The sequence below is a fragment of the Natator depressus genome, chromosome 10 (genome assembly GCF_965152275.1).
Source record: "Natator depressus isolate rNatDep1 chromosome 10, rNatDep2.hap1, whole genome shotgun sequence".
Taxonomy (NCBI): Eukaryota; Metazoa; Chordata; order Testudines; family Cheloniidae; genus Natator; species Natator depressus.
The window spans coordinates 66,539,091-66,555,768 of record NC_134243.1 but is presented as its reverse complement, the minus strand read 5'-3'; the positions used below and the strand labels follow the sequence as shown (position 1 = coordinate 66,555,768).

The 16,678-nt window shown below is 40.0% G+C and overlaps 1 protein-coding gene across 7 annotated transcripts in view; it reads right to left on the bottom strand.

Annotated features, from left to right (window-relative positions):
• The window catches only part of ADAMTSL3 (ADAMTS like 3), a 278,466-nt gene that overhangs the window by 42,856 nt on the left and 218,932 nt on the right, over window positions 1-16,678 (bottom strand). For 6 of the 7 annotated variants that reach the window (XM_074966431.1, XM_074966430.1, XM_074966433.1 and 3 more), the window contains exons 16-20: window positions 16,151-16,437; window positions 5,846-5,975; window positions 3,576-3,768; window positions 2,723-2,902; window positions 1,023-1,176 (exon numbers count right to left, since the gene is read on the bottom strand). In XM_074966431.1, coding sequence (XP_074822532.1) covers window positions 1,023-1,176; window positions 2,723-2,902; window positions 3,576-3,768; window positions 5,846-5,975; window positions 16,151-16,437 — 944 coding nt within the window. The remainder of the gene's footprint in view (window positions 1-1,022; window positions 1,177-2,722; window positions 2,903-3,575; window positions 3,769-5,845; window positions 5,976-16,150; window positions 16,438-16,678) is intronic. The other variant, XM_074966435.1, reaches the window with a different exon arrangement.

Genomic DNA, 16,678 nt, shown 5'->3' with positions numbered 1-16,678 from the left:
CTGAAACCTGACATTCTTCACTGTAACTGTACCTAAAAGAAGAAAAGGAGGACTTGTGGCACCTTAGAGATGAACAAATTTATTTGAGCTGTAGCTTATGCTCAAATAAATTTGTTAGTCTCTAAGGTGCCACAAGTCCTCCTCTTCTTTTTGTAGATACAGACTAACACGGCTGCTACTCTGAAACCTGTACCTAAAAGAGACGTCTACCTGGCTACTTTACATGTGCAGTTAACACAGTAGTCTGCCTTGCTATTTTGCATGAGCTGTTAGCACAATTACAATCATTATCATGACAAGATCATGCTCAAATTACAAAACATGCATTTTTCTGGGAACATTTCTAGAAGTAATGAGCCAAATGTTGTATTTTTTTTTAAAGGTGTCTACTCCTGCTACGACTGTGCCTGCAAAACACCTTGTGAAGCCAAAGGGAGTAGGTTTCACACTCCCTTAGGCACTGATAGAAATTATTTCTGCACCTGCCACTGGAATGGGAGTTTTGTAACTTTTAACAGCACTGACGGGAGTGTAACGCCCAGTGTTCTAAGAACACACACTGAACAGATACACATTGGGCCCAATTCTCATTTACACCAAGGCCCCCTTTTACTGCTCTGGCAGTGTAAATGGGCTCTATAGCGGGTATAAAAATAATTTATACCCACTCAAAGGCACCTTTATACCATCAGTATGGTGCAAAGGGTAAATAAGAATCAGGCCAAATATATTTAAGTACATAGAGAGACCAAAAAACCAACCCCTTAACATGTATTCGTATATTACATTTAAAAAAAATTTAAACTGGAACCATTGCTTTGGGCTGAGAAGGTATAAATTTCATAAAATTAAAATAATCCTATTATTGTTGGTCTTGTGATCACAATGCCTAAGTTGCTCTCAGATCAGTAACGTTATGAAATGTAGCAAGGATAGAGAAATGAATTAATTTAGCAGCACATACACAGGTTTTTCTTGATCACGTCAAATCAGCAGGGCACTAGGTAAAGTAACACACTTACTGTTACAGTCATTCACGTGACAGGACCTTACAAGTGAGGAAGTAGGGAGACTGCTACACATTGATACATTTAATGTGACATTTTGGCCCTTTGCTGTTAGCTTTTGGCAGGCAAGTTTCCTTCTCTGGATTCCAACACCACAGCTTAGAGAGCACTGCGAAAGGAAGGATGTAGTCAGAGTGAATTTTGTGTCGTGTCTCATACATGCTACTTTTAAAGTGAATTCTTTAAAGGATGCTGTTTCAGATGGATCCCCATGCTCTCCAAAGCTCTAAGTGCTCTCCAGGCTTTAAGTCAATATGAATATAAAGTGACTAACCCTTTCCACCAAACAGCTCAGAAACAATGATAGGAAAATGACAGTATTTCTTATGGTCCCACTGTGGATGTAATGCAGAATGAGACTTGTTATTCTCAGATGTAGAATTCAGCGAGTTCTAAATTGCCTGGGCCAAGTCTCTCAAGTCACTCTGCATGTTCATATTACATTTGAACAGGATTTTTAATTGTAATCTTTAACTATTATGACAGGGTCGGGCCGGATGGCTACAGGAGCGTAATAGAAGGCAGATATATTAGCCCCAGACTAAGTAGGTCCCTTTTCCCTGGGTAAGGTAACAGGGAAGGTTCCAGAACAATCAGGAACCTTCTGGAGACAATTAAGACAGGCTGATTAGAACACCTGCAGCCAATCAAGAAGCTGCTAGAATCAATTAAGGCAGGCTAATCAGGGCACCTGGGTTTTAAAAAGGAGCTCACTTCAGTTTGTGGTGTGCGTGTGAGGAGCTGGGAGCAAGAGGCACTAGGAGCTGAGAGTGAGAACGCGGACTGTTGGAGGACTGAGGTGTACAAGCATTATCAGACACCAGGAAAAAGGTCCTATGGTGAGGATAAAGAAGGTGTTGGGAGGAGGCCATGGAGAAATAGCCCAGGGAGTTGTAGCTGTCGCCCAGCTGTTCCAGGAGGCACTCTAGACAGCTGCATTCCACAGGGCCCTGGGCTGGAACCCGGAGTAGAGGGTGGGCCCAGGTTCCCCCCAAATCCTCCCAACTCCTGGTCAGACACAGGAGGAGTCGACCTGGACTGTGAATTCAGAAAAACAGCCAAGCTGAGGGCTGCCGTGAAGCTCCAAGGTGAGCAAATCTGCCAATAAGCGCAAGACCCACCAAGGTTGAGCAGGAACTTTGTCACACTATATTTATGCCTCTTAGTGGATCTTTTTTAGGAGGAGACTGGAGGCTTGGATTAAAGGAGAGGGAGAAAAATAGCATTCAATGCACTACTGTGCCTTTCAGAAATTCAACTAGGGAATAAATCTGAGTGTTTGGAAGCTAAACATGCTCCAACCCGAGGCAACCATACTGGAAACAAACAAGAAGCATTATGGCCTCTTGTTTTTCAGTTTAAACATGAGTGCAGAAAGGGGCTACAGTTAGTTGGGTCTCAGGTAGGGAGCTATGTTTTGGGGCTGGGTGCACCTGGATCTGTTGTAGCAGGCCTCTTGAAGTGCTCTACCTCCTTCCTCCCCACAACTGCAAGAACTGCGTTGGGTGGGTAGGGCCTTTTGCCTAATTGCATTCCCTCTGGAGTCCATGCTACTCTATGTACTTTAATGATTATCTGGTAGTCCCCCAGCTAGAAATCCCTTGAGTTCCCTTTGTATTGGGAGGTTTGGTGAACTCTTACTCTGGACCACTCACCTTGGACCATTCCCCTACAACTAGCTGAGGGGGACAATCAACTTTGGCACACAATTTACGAGCAGCCAATCTAGGCTCCTGGCAGATCTCATCAGAAAGTTTCAGGAAGCTTCCATCTGTCAACAACTGCTTACAGTGAACTTTGCGACTCTGAGTCCCTCCGCCACAGGTACGGGAACACTGCAACGAAGATAAGAATGTGGAAAGCCTAGCCGCATGCACACCTGTCTTCACTCATTTATACTGTTATTTTATACAGGCATTTTTAAGGCAGCTATCACCATGTTTTCTTTGAACACTACTGGTTTAGATTAAAAAGTGAGCAGCATTTTCCAAAAACCAAGCAGCATATGCTCCTGGTAGCACTGATTTAGTGAATGGGCTGTGAGCCAGGAAAACCTAACGAATGAGCTCAGTGCCAGACAACTGCAGTGCAAGTACTTAGTGGAAAGCCTAGAAAAAGATGTACACTTTACATTTGAACTGGCCAAGTTAAGGCTCAGGTGCATATCTGGCATGAGCTTGGGAAGCTGCACCTTTGGGACAGGTAAGTTAAGTATTGCTTCCAAATGCAGGTGATCTCACTTGTGGGGGTATGGGGAGAGAGGTGAGCTCTGGACTAACTGGGATCTAGGCCTTTTTGGACTTCCAAGATGTTAACTATCACCTTGAATTTCACCCAGAAGTGAAGTGAAGAATGGAGACTACAAGTATAATTAGTTTGATGTCAGCTGAAACCATGAACAATCACAAACTTCTGAGTGACCTTCCAGGTTACTCTAATTAGAGCACATTAGGAAACTAACCAGAAGAAAAATGCTTACAACTAAACCATTTCCATAATCTGTTGTACCTGCTGCCATTCTTCAACATGCCAAGCAGGGGGACAGTCAATCTGGTTACAGGCTTGTAAAACATGAGGCTTTTCATCATCGCAGTCTTCATTAGTAACAATGGGTCCCTCAGGTTGCTGGCAGTACACATCTCTTGTCTGAATCCCAACTCCACAAGTAGCAGAACACTTTCTCCAAGGGCCAGTTTCCCACCTGTGCCAAAAACACATCGGCAAAAAAATTCACTCTAATTAAACAATGCAGAAGAATGGTGTATTGGGGAGGGATTATCCGGACACAAATGATACCCATACAGAGCAAAACAAAGCAGAAGCAAAGGCATATTTATATTGCGAGGGTCAGACTATCATCTACATTTGCCATAAAAAATATGAATTACATTTATAAGCTTGAATGTAAGGAAGATATGTATTTTATTTACTATAAATACTAAAGTAGTAAAGAGCTAATCCAAATAAATGTTTTGTGGTTCCAGAATTCACATTTAGAACATTCCTCATACGATAATCAGCTTCCTGTTAGCTTCATGCTGACATTTATATGGTTTAAGGGGACTTTTCTTTTATCTATTAAATTTTTATTACATTTGTATACATTTTCTATCAAACATCCTGCTCCTGTTAACTTTCAATCCACATGTTTTGCAGGAGAAAGTCTCTGTAAACAACTTATTGTTTTGGCTTTGACCTTTTCCTCTGAACCATAATTTTCTCACTGAATGCAATATTCTAAGTTTTTGATAGTTTAATTATATTTTACAATTAAAAGGGGAGATCAGAGTTTCCTTCACAAAACATATATCACTTTCTGAACTAAGGCTACGCCCTTTAACTCTATGCAATTACTATTTTAACACTGGGCTCTTGGGAAAAGGAATCTCTCAGAAGGGTTAATGCAAGGTCTGTTGAAGAGCTTTGTATAAAAGTGGTTTCCACAAAGACCTCTGCATTGTGAAGCTAAAAAATTACATCACAGTATATAATAATATCTTCATTCCGTTTTCTTAGGTGAATAAAAAAAGGCTCTGCAGCTGATGTATTTGTTAAATCCTGCCCTGCCTTTCTGAGATGGCTATATTTTCCAAACAGTAAATTGTACTGTTTGAAGATAAGAAAAATAATCCAACACACAGATCTACTTTAGCAATAAATAGTAAATAGATAAGGAACCACATTTATAGATTTTGCACACACACTTATTTTCAAGGAATAAGACTGTCGTTTGTTCTTCCCACAGTATTCCCTCAGAAGACTAACTCAGATTAGTTAAAGAAATTAAACTGAAAGTATTATATGGCTCCTGAAAACAGCATTCCATAACAGGAGTATAACATTCAATCTACAAGAGGATTTCATTTGGGTTTTTAATTTCTGCAAGTGAAAGAGTAAACAGTCAGTCCATGTAAGTGAGGATGTAGCTAGTTTCAAGAAAAGTGAAACACTGTGTCTTTGCATCAAATTTTTATTCCCCCCTCCACACACACAAAAATGAAGAGCAATTTATTTGGTAATATACTATTATTCTTGGGTATTGTGCTGTTTTCACTGAGAAAATGTGGCTTTTTCACTTGTCGCGTTGTCTGAAGATAGTGGGCAAGAGGGGGATCAGGGCTGGGGCAGGGGGTTGGGGTTAGGGTGTGTTGGGGGGTGAGGGCCGGAGCGGCTGGGGGTGCGGGCTCTGGGATGGTGATGGTGATGAGGGGTTTGGGACACAGGAGGGTGCTCTGGGCTGGGACCAACGGGTTCGGAGGGTGGGAGGAGGGAGCAGGGCTGAGGCAGGGGGTTCAGGAATGGGGCATGGGAGGAGGTCAAGAGTGCAGGCTCCAGGAGGTGCTTACTCCCGGAAGCAGTGGCATGTCCCGCCTCCGGCTCCTATGTGGAGGCATAGCCAGGCAGCTCTGCGCACTGCCCTGTCCGCAGGTGCCGCCTCCGCAGCTCCCATTGGCCATGTTTCCCAGGGGCAGTGCACAGAGGCGCTTGGGGCAGGGGCAGCGCCTGGGGCGAGGGCAGTGTGTGGAGCTCCCTGGCTGCCCCTACATCTAGGAGCTGCAGGGAGGACATGCTGCTGCTTCCAGACTTTTAACATCCTGGTTGGCAGTGCTGACTGGAGCCACCAGGATCCCTTTTCAACAGGGCATTCCGGTCAAAAAACAGACACTTGGCAACCCTAAGCCTGATCCTTGTCTGAGAAAGTCAGTAGACAATGTGTGGTTATTTAAGTCGTATTAACCATTTCTTTTCCACAATGTGATTTCATTATTACAGCGTACCTTGGTGGGCACAGTTTCATGTTGCAAGTGCGAGTCATTGCTGGTGGTCGCATGGCATTGTCACACAGGGTGTCGTTGACAGCTTGTTTTGTCAGCACATGCAGGCACACTGCAATGGCTTCTTGTATCCCTAGATTTAAAAATAAAAACACACACATGAGATGCTCTATGGACAGATGAACAATTTTAATAACCTCTTCTTTCTTACCCCCGGTCTCAACCTGAACTCATGCTGGATGCCAAATTAGATGGCGGGTTTAAAATTAATAATTTGACTCATAAAAGCACTGGAAATATTTTAGAATATGTTTGAAAGTCAGAAGACGTTTTTTAAATTAAAAACCGAGTTACAGTGCAACATTTCTGGGATTTCTTATTCACAGCCAGCAATGCCCCAATTTAGGATTTCTTTTCTAGATTCAAATCAGCTCTTTGAGTGGATACAAATAAGCAATATTTATAGGTGCCAGTTTGTCATTGTGCCCCTCAGAAAAACAGAAAATTGGTGACAGATTTTGTCTTTCTCGCTGTAACACCCAGAAAACAAGAAACCATGACTGGCACCCCGATGACACTGATTTTTGGAAAGCTCTCTCTATTTAATCGTGCTACCCCAAGGCAATTAGAGTGATTTGGTTGGCAGTCAGTGTATAATAAATGCCTTTTCATAGGGCTGGAGTCACCCCATAGGAGCAGAATGCTGTTTTATTCCTACTGATTTAAATGGGATTTCAAAGAGCTAAGTATTTGAAGAGACAAAAATGACATAAATCTTTCTAAACTACAGCCAAGACAATGGCTGACTCAGCATGTAGAGATACCCGCTGGGCCAGATCCTCAGCCGATGGACACTGATGTAGCTCCCTTAAAGCCAATGGATCCTCAGCTCCAGCTAAGGGTCTAGACCCAGTGTATACAGCATTCCCTGACACAGATTTTCCCTCAGCTTCTCTCCAAAGTGTAGCTATAATTATAGTTATGCTGAGACATGAAAGAATATTAATAATTAAACTTTTATCAGTCAGAAAAAATGAAGTCCGATAAGTCTGGTTTAGATCAACACAACTCGGTGAACACTTGTCAATTAGTGAGCTTCATCGTTTATTTCAAAATTGCATGGTGTATTCCATTTCACATATACCGTTATTCTGCAAGGCAGTATTATGTCTTCAGTGTGCAAACCCTATTCACTTAATGGAGAAATGCACGTAGAAATAAAGGACACAAAACTTAGTGAAGTGCTTTGGAAATCTTCTGTATCTATGCAATAAAAACAACAGTCATTATCATTGACCTATTGAACAGCACAGCACTGAAATGCACTCTAACATGCACTTTTGTTGGTACCATTTTCATGTGAAAATGGCTAATACAACAGGTAACATGGTCACAGTTCAGAGAATCTGCTTCCTTCCTTCTAATTTCCTTTCCCCCCAAGAGATCTCCTAGGGCTACAAATGTGTTTTCCATAGTAGGTTATATTCTTTGTCTTATGTCTAAAAGCGTGAAAGGTTTCTAATATGTTTGTATTTCTAACTGGAATTCCTCTTGTTATTTATGTATGGTACATTAAAACATCACAGGTGTTTCTGTTTTATCTAACTACCACTAGACAATGATGGTTATAAATACCCTTGCTTCTAGATAAATTCGTACACCATTAATTGTTTCTTAACACTTGTTGGTTATTTAATAATCCGTTTGATTTCAACTGACTCCATGAAATATTCTGTGTTGGAAAATTTTCTGCCTAAGGTTAGTGGTGCATGTTTTATGACTTTCAGGTAATAACTGGTCTTTTTCTTTCCTAGTGAGAGTTACAAATGATTTTAATGTGCTCTGAAATGCTTCCATCTGCCACTATCATCTCAGACTTTGCACTTGTATAGCCAGTGGCCATCATAATGGTATGTAGAAGAACAAACTGAGCTGCCTCATGCACTTTAGCCAGAAGACATATTTTTCTTCATTATTATAATTTAGTAGCAGGTGCCCAGCATTTGAAGTTACTCTGTTAATCATTATTGCAATTGTCTCTCTGTCAAGAGCTAGTACAATCCATTCTGGAACACTGGCAATTCCTATCACAAACCAATATTGCCCACATCTATGAATTATCTTGATACAATCCAGCATATTTATTCTTTCAAGACCAAGGCTGCAAGTCTTCATTGTGATGATACAGGTACCAATGTAACAATTTCAAGCATAATACAAACCATACGTGTAGCAGGAGTGGATGTATACAACACTATGGATTCTAGCTTTCTTTTAGGCTTTCACTGGGATCCATCTTAATCCCTTTTGGGGCTCATGTTCATTCCAGGAAGCCTTTGCTGTGTAATTGTTTTGACTATGTCTGCACAGTGCTGAGTTTTTATGTAACAGGAGCACTGACCTTGTGCATAACTGACCGCCTAGTCACTTCTATTAAATAAAAGTCATTAAGTGTTGAAAATTGCGTTACCAGCAACACATACATTTAATGAAATGTTCTTTCACACTAGGGACTAGATTATATCCTTTACATCAAATGTCCGCACAACATGATCCAAGGGTGAAAATGCAGAATCAAAGCAAATCACTACACACAAGTTTTACAGAACTCCAAGGTTCTATCCCAGAGACTAAAGACCAGGGAACCCTGGATACTGCAGCACCTCCTAAATGATGGATGCGCCTTCAGAAGAATTTATTCAAACATTTTGGTTTCCTTCAGTTTCCTTGAATAAGAAATATGTTGCTTGTAATGTACAATTCAGAAATAAAGATCCAGATGTACAGTTTTGCTGAGGTAGAGCTGTGGAAGAGGTTATCAGATGAGCACTGAAACATATATTTATCATTCATCCAGTTGCAAGGCCCAGGCCTTCACTGAGGATAGTGTTAAGGGTTTGTTTCTGCTTCAAGTGCCTTGTTCTGGCTAGCAAGACAAAATTGGCTTCTTAGTTGTTATTTTAGAACATAACATAAGAACATAAGAATGGCCCTACTGGGTCAGACCAAAGGTCCATCTAGCCCAGTATCCTGTCTTCCGAGAGTGGCCAGTGCCAGGTGCCCAAGAGGGAATGAACAGAACAGGTGATCATCAAGTGATCCATCCCCTGTTGCTCATTCCCAGATTCTGGCAAACAGAGGTTAGGGACACCATTCCTGCCCATCCTGGCTAATAGCCATTGATGGACCTGTCCTCCATGAATTTATCTAGTTCTTTTTTGAACCTTGCTATGGTCTTGACCTTCACAACATCCTCTGGCAAGGAGTTCCACAGGTTGACTGTGTGTTGTGTGAAGAAATATTTCCTTTTATTTGTTTTAAACCTGCTGCCTATTCATTTCATTTGGTGACCCCTAGTTCTTGTGTTATGAGAAGCAGTAAACAGCACTTCCTTATCTACTTTCTCTACACCAGCCATGATTTTATAGACCTCAATCATATCTCCCCTTAGCCGTCTCTTTTCCAAGCTGAAAAGTCCCAGTTTTATTAATCTCTCCTCAAACGGAAGCTGTTCTATACCCCTAATCATTTTTGTTGCCCTTTTCTGAACCTTTTCCGATTCTAATATATCTTTTTTCAGATGGGGCGACCACATCTGCACACAGTATTCAAGATGTGGGCATACCATGGATTTATATAGAGGCAACATGATATTTTCTGTCCTATTATCTACACTTTCTTAATTCCCACCGTTCTGTTCCCCCCACCCCCCTTTTTTTTAAAAAATTTTAGGCCAAATTTTGCCCTTAGAACAGATTTAAATTACATGTCTTTTACAGGGATTGGAATGGAAACATTCATGTTTGTGCAAAAACAAAAAACAGTCAAAGCTGATAACCAAAAGAGCTATTTTGCAATGGGTTATGCTGTATAATATTTTCTAAACTTCTTACACAGAGGGTGATATGATAAGAGATTCCTATATTGAGCCCTCTGCAAGTCAGCATTTCTCTCATCAGCAGTTTATATTACAATGTTGTGGTGAGTATATCCATGGGAAAAAAAAGGCATGTCACACCTTTTCTTTTCTTTTGGCTGTGACATGCCACCTTGGTTTGGTCGGTGTATGAGATGTCTTTCATTTCACTCATCAGAGTGCCACAAACTACTGCAATTCTCTACTCCAAATGCTTTAAGAAAATAAGAAAATAAAAGCTGTAGTGTTTTGGTGTTTTAAGGTATAACAGAACAGATATTGTAAAAAGTTTGTACAAAAACAGACTTGTTTTTCAGATCTATGGTGCTTTCCAATAAACAGTTACACTCCACTGATGCAGCATTTTCTTATAATTTACTTATAAAATGTGTAAGAGATTGATCTTAATTATAAATTTGTTTGCAACCACAATTTAATATTGACTTGTAATGTGAATCAGTGACAAAACTTCTTATATTGCAGGGTTTGGGAAGCATCTTGCAAACCATAAAAGTGATAAAATCTTCAGGCAAACAAACACAGCGTCATATGTGTGAAGTTCTTGCCTTGTGATGCTAACATAGTAGAACATTTACACCCACCCCCCCCCCAAAAAAAGTATTAGATAAGTTACTCAGGCAGGTCTCAATAAAGCACTAAGTATTTTTACAGTATTTTGATGTACTATTACAGTAATTATTCTACTAATCAGTGCAACAGAATATTTTCTATTTTAACTGAGCACACGACCCTCACAAACTCACAGTTTTTGACAGCTGTGGGAAGAAATATACAGAGCACAAAGTTGTGTTTAAAGATCAGAGTGTTTGCAAAATGTGTACTTTACTTTTACTCTAGAAAGGGAAAACAGTAAAGAGTTAGGACAGAAGATGCTAAATGTAAATGGTAGAAGGATGGTCTCTTCACTCAACCTTACACCTAGAAAAGGAAAAAAAAAAGTTTACTTATTTCAGATTACTTTTGCCTTGCTGTCAACTTAAAGAGAAATTGTCGTCAATTGTCTATTAAAAAGTGAGTTAGAAGAAATTTCATATATGACACATGCCTGAGTCTCTCTGCCAATTTTTGTAGATGTACAGTCATATTTCCCTCTGTTAAGGAACAGATTGTAAATCGACCACTCAACGGTGAGCAGTTTTTCTCAAAAAGCCAACAGGACTAGTCATGGGAGTAACTGCTCACCAGCAAGAACACCACAGTATTGCCAAGACACATCATTTTATTGTGAGTCCTGTAATACTTGGTGCTTTACTTAAAGCCCCAGTGCCTGGAGTCCTGTGATTTTGTAAGAATCTCATGTTTCATAAAATAATACATTTCTAGCCCTCAGGATTAGAGAGAAAAGCTTGAAAATGTAACCTAAGTGTACCCTAACATCACAAAATCCAGAAAGCAAAGAAAAAGAGTTGCACGTTTATTGTTTGTTTTTGTTCGTTTGTTGGTTTTTTAAATCTTATGATTTTTAAACCAATCTCATGATTTTGGGGGCTTGGCTCCAGAATGGATGTTCAGTTGTATAGAGGTTCAAAGTCTGTCCCTCTATGTTTTTCTCTCCTCTGTTACTGTGTGAAAGGTCCACACAGCTAAAGCACAAACAGTGAAATCAGCTATATGAAAAGTGCTAACAAATTCCAAAAGTACAAGTAGAGGTATTTCTCCAGTCTCTTTCACCTTTCTTGGATGTTAGGTACAACAATTTCAGAGACAAGCAGGATTCTTAAGCTGATGGCATCTTTTAAAGGGATTATTGAGTTAAATATGGTCCAATTTTTTTGTGCAAGCAAGCTTTTGTAGAACCTTCAACTAAAAGAAACTTTCCCACAATTTAAAATAAAATCCAGTGAAAACAGTTGATAAACACACATTCCCCTTCCATGTTTAAAACCCAAATATTGCAGCCCTAGGAATCTTAAAATGAAACTGGTAATTACTGAAAGTGAAATAGAGTTAACTCATTCCTATTGTCCAAGTAGAAAGAAATGCAAAGAAGTATTCAGAGCATTAATAATGACAAGTACATTGGACTGGCAATTTTTCTTTTATAATCAAAAGCATTATTAGGAAAGTAGGTAAAGAAATCTGTTTTTAAAATTAGACTATAATTTTGAAATAGAGAGAATCTATTTAGAATACTGCATATTCATTAACGAATTGACATAAAGACTGAAGAAATACTGCAGATTTAAAACAAAAACCAAAAAATCTCATAACCAGGCATTTACAAGTACTGGCATTATTTCTTGCAGACAGTATCATGAATATCAATCTTATGCATACGTCCCATGTGCTTGCATCAGGGCCATAGTTCTTCAAACAGTGAAAAAAACACTCACCCTTTCTTTGGACAAATGAGGCAAAACCTGGAGTTCCCCACACAATTTTTACTCAAGCCAAACCCTAAATAAATCAATGGGAGTTGGTCTGATTAATGGCTCATATGAGCAAAGTCCTTGAGATTTGACCCATCATTTTTGTGGTGTGTGGACTTTCTTTAGGTACTAAACGAAATATAGACAATTCTTCACATTTCTGGAAATTTCTGTCTCACTAGGAATCTTTAAAATGATGCCTACTTCATAATTAATTAACATGGAAGAACTCTTACTTGCCTTAATAGAAAGACTGACGACAGAAGTAATAATTAGGATAAGAGACATAACATAGGCTAATGGTCATAAGGCAGTAACTTTTATGACACCCAAAATGCTGCTGCATCATGGGCCGTAACGGTTTATATAGATGCAGTGCAGAATAATCATAAAGAATAACCAAAGAGTTCTTGTCAACAGCACTATTATAATTATTATTACTTGTATTACTATAGCGTGTAGGAGCTGTAGTCAATAGATCAGGACCCATTGTGTTAGGTGCTGTACAAAGAGAGACCAAAAGAAGGTCTGTTCCTCAGAGTGCATACAGTCTAACACAATAAAAAGCCTGGCTAAAATAATTAATTTGAAGAGAAAGAAGCTGTTGGATAATGAATGGAAGACAGGTCTTTCTCCATATTTCTAATAAAAAAGAATGTTACTACGTGCATTTTTACCTCTTTTTAGGAGAGGCTGAGGGAGTTTACACTGAATGCATAGTTAAGGCTATGTTTTAGTCACAGTTATTTTGAGTAAAAGTCACGGTCAGTAAACAAAAATTCACTGCCCATGACGTGTCCATGGCTTTTACTATACACCCCTAATTAAAACTTGGGGGTGGGTGGTGGCTCAGGGGGACGGCCCGGGGGCGCCATGGGTGCTTGGGGGGGGGGTGGTTCTGCAGGTGCTCGGGGAGGGGGCCAGCCTGGGGGGTGCCGTGGGTGCTCGTGGGGGAGGGTTGGCAGGGCTGGGGCAGGCTCCCTACCCAGCTCCTGACCTCCATGTGCTGCCTCTGTTCTACCCCAAGCCCTGGTTCTGCAGTTCCCATTGGCTGGGAACTGCAGCCAATGGGAGCTACCGGGGCGGTGCCTGCTGGCAGAGGCAGCACATGGAGCTAGGAGCTGAGGGAGGGGAGTTCCTGTCGCCTTTCCAGGAAGCCTGGCCTAGGTAAGTGCCACCCCACACCCCAACCCCCAGCCCTGAGCCCCCCGACACCCAAACTCCTGCTGCTGGAGGGTAAGGGGGGAGCGAGATTGCACCAGCAGTAGCTGGTGTGCCTGGCCCAGGGGCTGCCTGAGCTGCTCAGGCGGCCCCTGGGCCAGGCACACCAGCCGCTGCAGAAATCACAGAAAGTCACAGAATCCATGACTTCTGTGACCTCTGTGACAAACACGGAGTCTTATGCATAGTCCACATGAGGATTTGGGGGTAAGGTATAATAAAAATGACAAGCCTTGCAACACAGATTCATTCCTTGCTCAAGCAATATATGACATAGTGACAATAAAGTCTGCAGCTTGGTTAGACTGAGCAGGCCTCCTCTCGGTCAGGGAAAAGTGGGCATTAAGAAACTGAGGGAAAAGTTCCAAATATAGAAATCTTAAGGAATGTACTTTAAAAGCCCTTGATAGATATATGCATGTTAGAGACACAGAAGCTCTAATACTTTACATTAAATTTTGATATTCCTAACTTAAAATGTTATATTTCTTTCCTTATAACTAAAAAGTTAATCTTACTGAAATGAGATACGGACTTAAAACTGAGCTGAAATTGATCAGGCCCTTTGAACTACACAATAGAAAAAAACAGACATTGTGAGATCATTAGTTAGTACACTGCAATCAGTTGGAAACAGAAGAGAAGTCTGGTTTCTTAAAACAATTTATCCACAGGTAATTTTTAGTCTGTTTGAAAGTGTTTGCTAAGGCAGCTAGATGAACAGCATTGATAGGAGAACAAAGTCATGATTATCTAACTAGCATAACAGCAAAGGTATTGCTGTTCAACTTTGATCAAATAGTCTCAAAACTTCCCACATTTCCTAGGAGTAGCACTTATGAAGAACATCTAGACATCTGGTGCTACAGATTCTACAGAAGTCTCAAGAACACATATGAAAAGTCTCTTCATTTCAAACGTTCTGCATTACATGCTGAAGAAATAGTTTCAATTCATGTATATCCAGAGGCGAATGTTTGGTTGAACTGCCTCTTTAAATCACAAAGGACCAATACTGTTCTCAATGAAGTCAATGTCCAAACTCCCATTTGGCTATAACAGGAGCAGAATCAGGCCTTGATTCTGATTCTTAGCCATTTAAAAAAAAAACGCTTTTTGCTTCTCGCATATGAAATTATGGGCCTCAACACAGCCTCCGAAATTTAATCGTCAACTTGCAGGTACAATTTTTCACATGTAAGTTTTTACACTTACAAGGCATATATATGATATCAGTTAAAATTTGAGAGGCTGTTTTTGAAAATCTGGCTTATGTGTCCCCCGTTCTGTGCTCAAAATTCAAAACTACCAGAGAGAATTCAACACCTTTTGAAAACAGGTGGGTTGAGAAGTCCTCCAGTAGCATTGGTAAAATGGATTAAATATGGAGATAAAATGACTAAATGTTACAAAATTAAATGTAGTTAGTAAAATCAAGAGAACTGAAAAAACTTATAGCTCGTGAAAGCCTTGTTGCTAATTTAAAATACCATTTCCTTTATTGTTTTTAAATATTTTGTCAATTTTTTTAAAGCAGATAGATATAACAATCGATCACAATAGTCATTGTCAAAACTGCAAACAAATCATACATACATATAAGTCATATCCTCCTGGGGCTAAGTTCCTGTAATGCCCAATGAAACAAGTGAGGAATGGCAGAAAGCAACACTTTTCATGATCAGGTACATTGTCATTATTAGGGATCAATGCCATCAATAAAACAAGAATGTTAAATGTTAAGGGAGGCTTTTATATTGGTCACTTACCAACATGCTGATAGTTATCTGGGCATCTTTCCCAACTTCTCCTGTCTTCAAACTTCCAGATGGTGACCACTACAAAGGAGGCCACTTTCTATGAGCTCCAGATTGGCTCTTGACTTCCAAACTGTTGCTGCTCAGCCCTTTTCTACTTATTATATTTCTTCTGTGGGTACAACTGTCTTCACTTCCCATTGATGTCATCATTCCTGTCACATACAGGTGTGTTCACAATTCCACTGCTTCCACTTCGCACTTCATAACTCACTTCTACGGCCAGTTCCAAAGTACAGTACATAGTAGCAACACTAGCAACATTGTCTAGCAATATGTACTTCAGAGAGATTAGATTACATCTAAAGGAGGAATGTGCCTAACTACTTGCAGACAGATGTATGGCACAGACTTCCTACAGAAGGATACGCTGGACCAAATCCTAAACAACATCCTATTTGAGTTCCATCTCAGCCATTTCTGGAGAGATGTCTCCCTGTGCTACCATACCACAGATCTACAATACCATAAAAATGGCAGCATTTTGAAGACAGTGAATAGTTAATATGCACATTTTAGTTCAGAAACTGCACATATAAATTCCTTGGAGAAAAATGAACATTTAGGCATATTTGTCATTGATTTGTCACATATATTTTCATTTATCTAAACCCATAAACCAGCTGATAGTCTGAAGTGATTCCTTGTAACTTATCTTTCGATAATACAAGACTAACTGCTGCATCAACACTGACAGAAACTTTTCGTAACTTGACTGACTGAATACAGCCCAGTTTCTCATTCAAAGATTTATAGAAAACCAATTTTATCTCTATTACTACCTTGTGAGGCATGTGGAAGCAAGGGACATTTAGATGCTATCGTCAAAGGTAAAAAGAATTAACACAAGTTAGAAGTTCAGAATTTTTTTTAAATGTCAATGGTAACTAATTTGGAATAATATCAAACAGTTATTTGACAATGTCAAATTTAAACACCATTGATGAAAACATGTTTAAATTACCTCCAACACATGTGGCTGAACATGGAGTAAAACCAATGTATTCCCAATCATAAATCAAACTGCTATCTTCCGCACGTGAAAATTCTGGGGTGTATGGGACAGGATCACTGTCGCAGGACGGCTGGTGGCATATTCGTTCTGTTGCTGGTTTGGGGTCTTCACATTCCTCATCAGGCAGATCCATTTCAGTCTGAGTAAATGTGAGAAGAACACGGCACTTCACATCTCGCACCTGAATGCCATGACCACAAGTAGTACTGCATGGAGACCAGGGTTCTGGAATAAACCTGCAAATAATCATAGTGCAGCAACTTAAAGAAAACTGAAGGAGGAGAAATTTGCACTTGATATGTGTATGCACGTGCAAATGTATGTGGAGAGTTAAAATATTGCTACAAAAAGTTAATGTAATATAACACTGCAAATGTGGCCAACATGCTAACAAAGCACATGATGAATAATATGGGTTATACTGAGATACAGTTTCAGCATGTACCCAAATCCTATCATTAAATCCCAGGAATACAT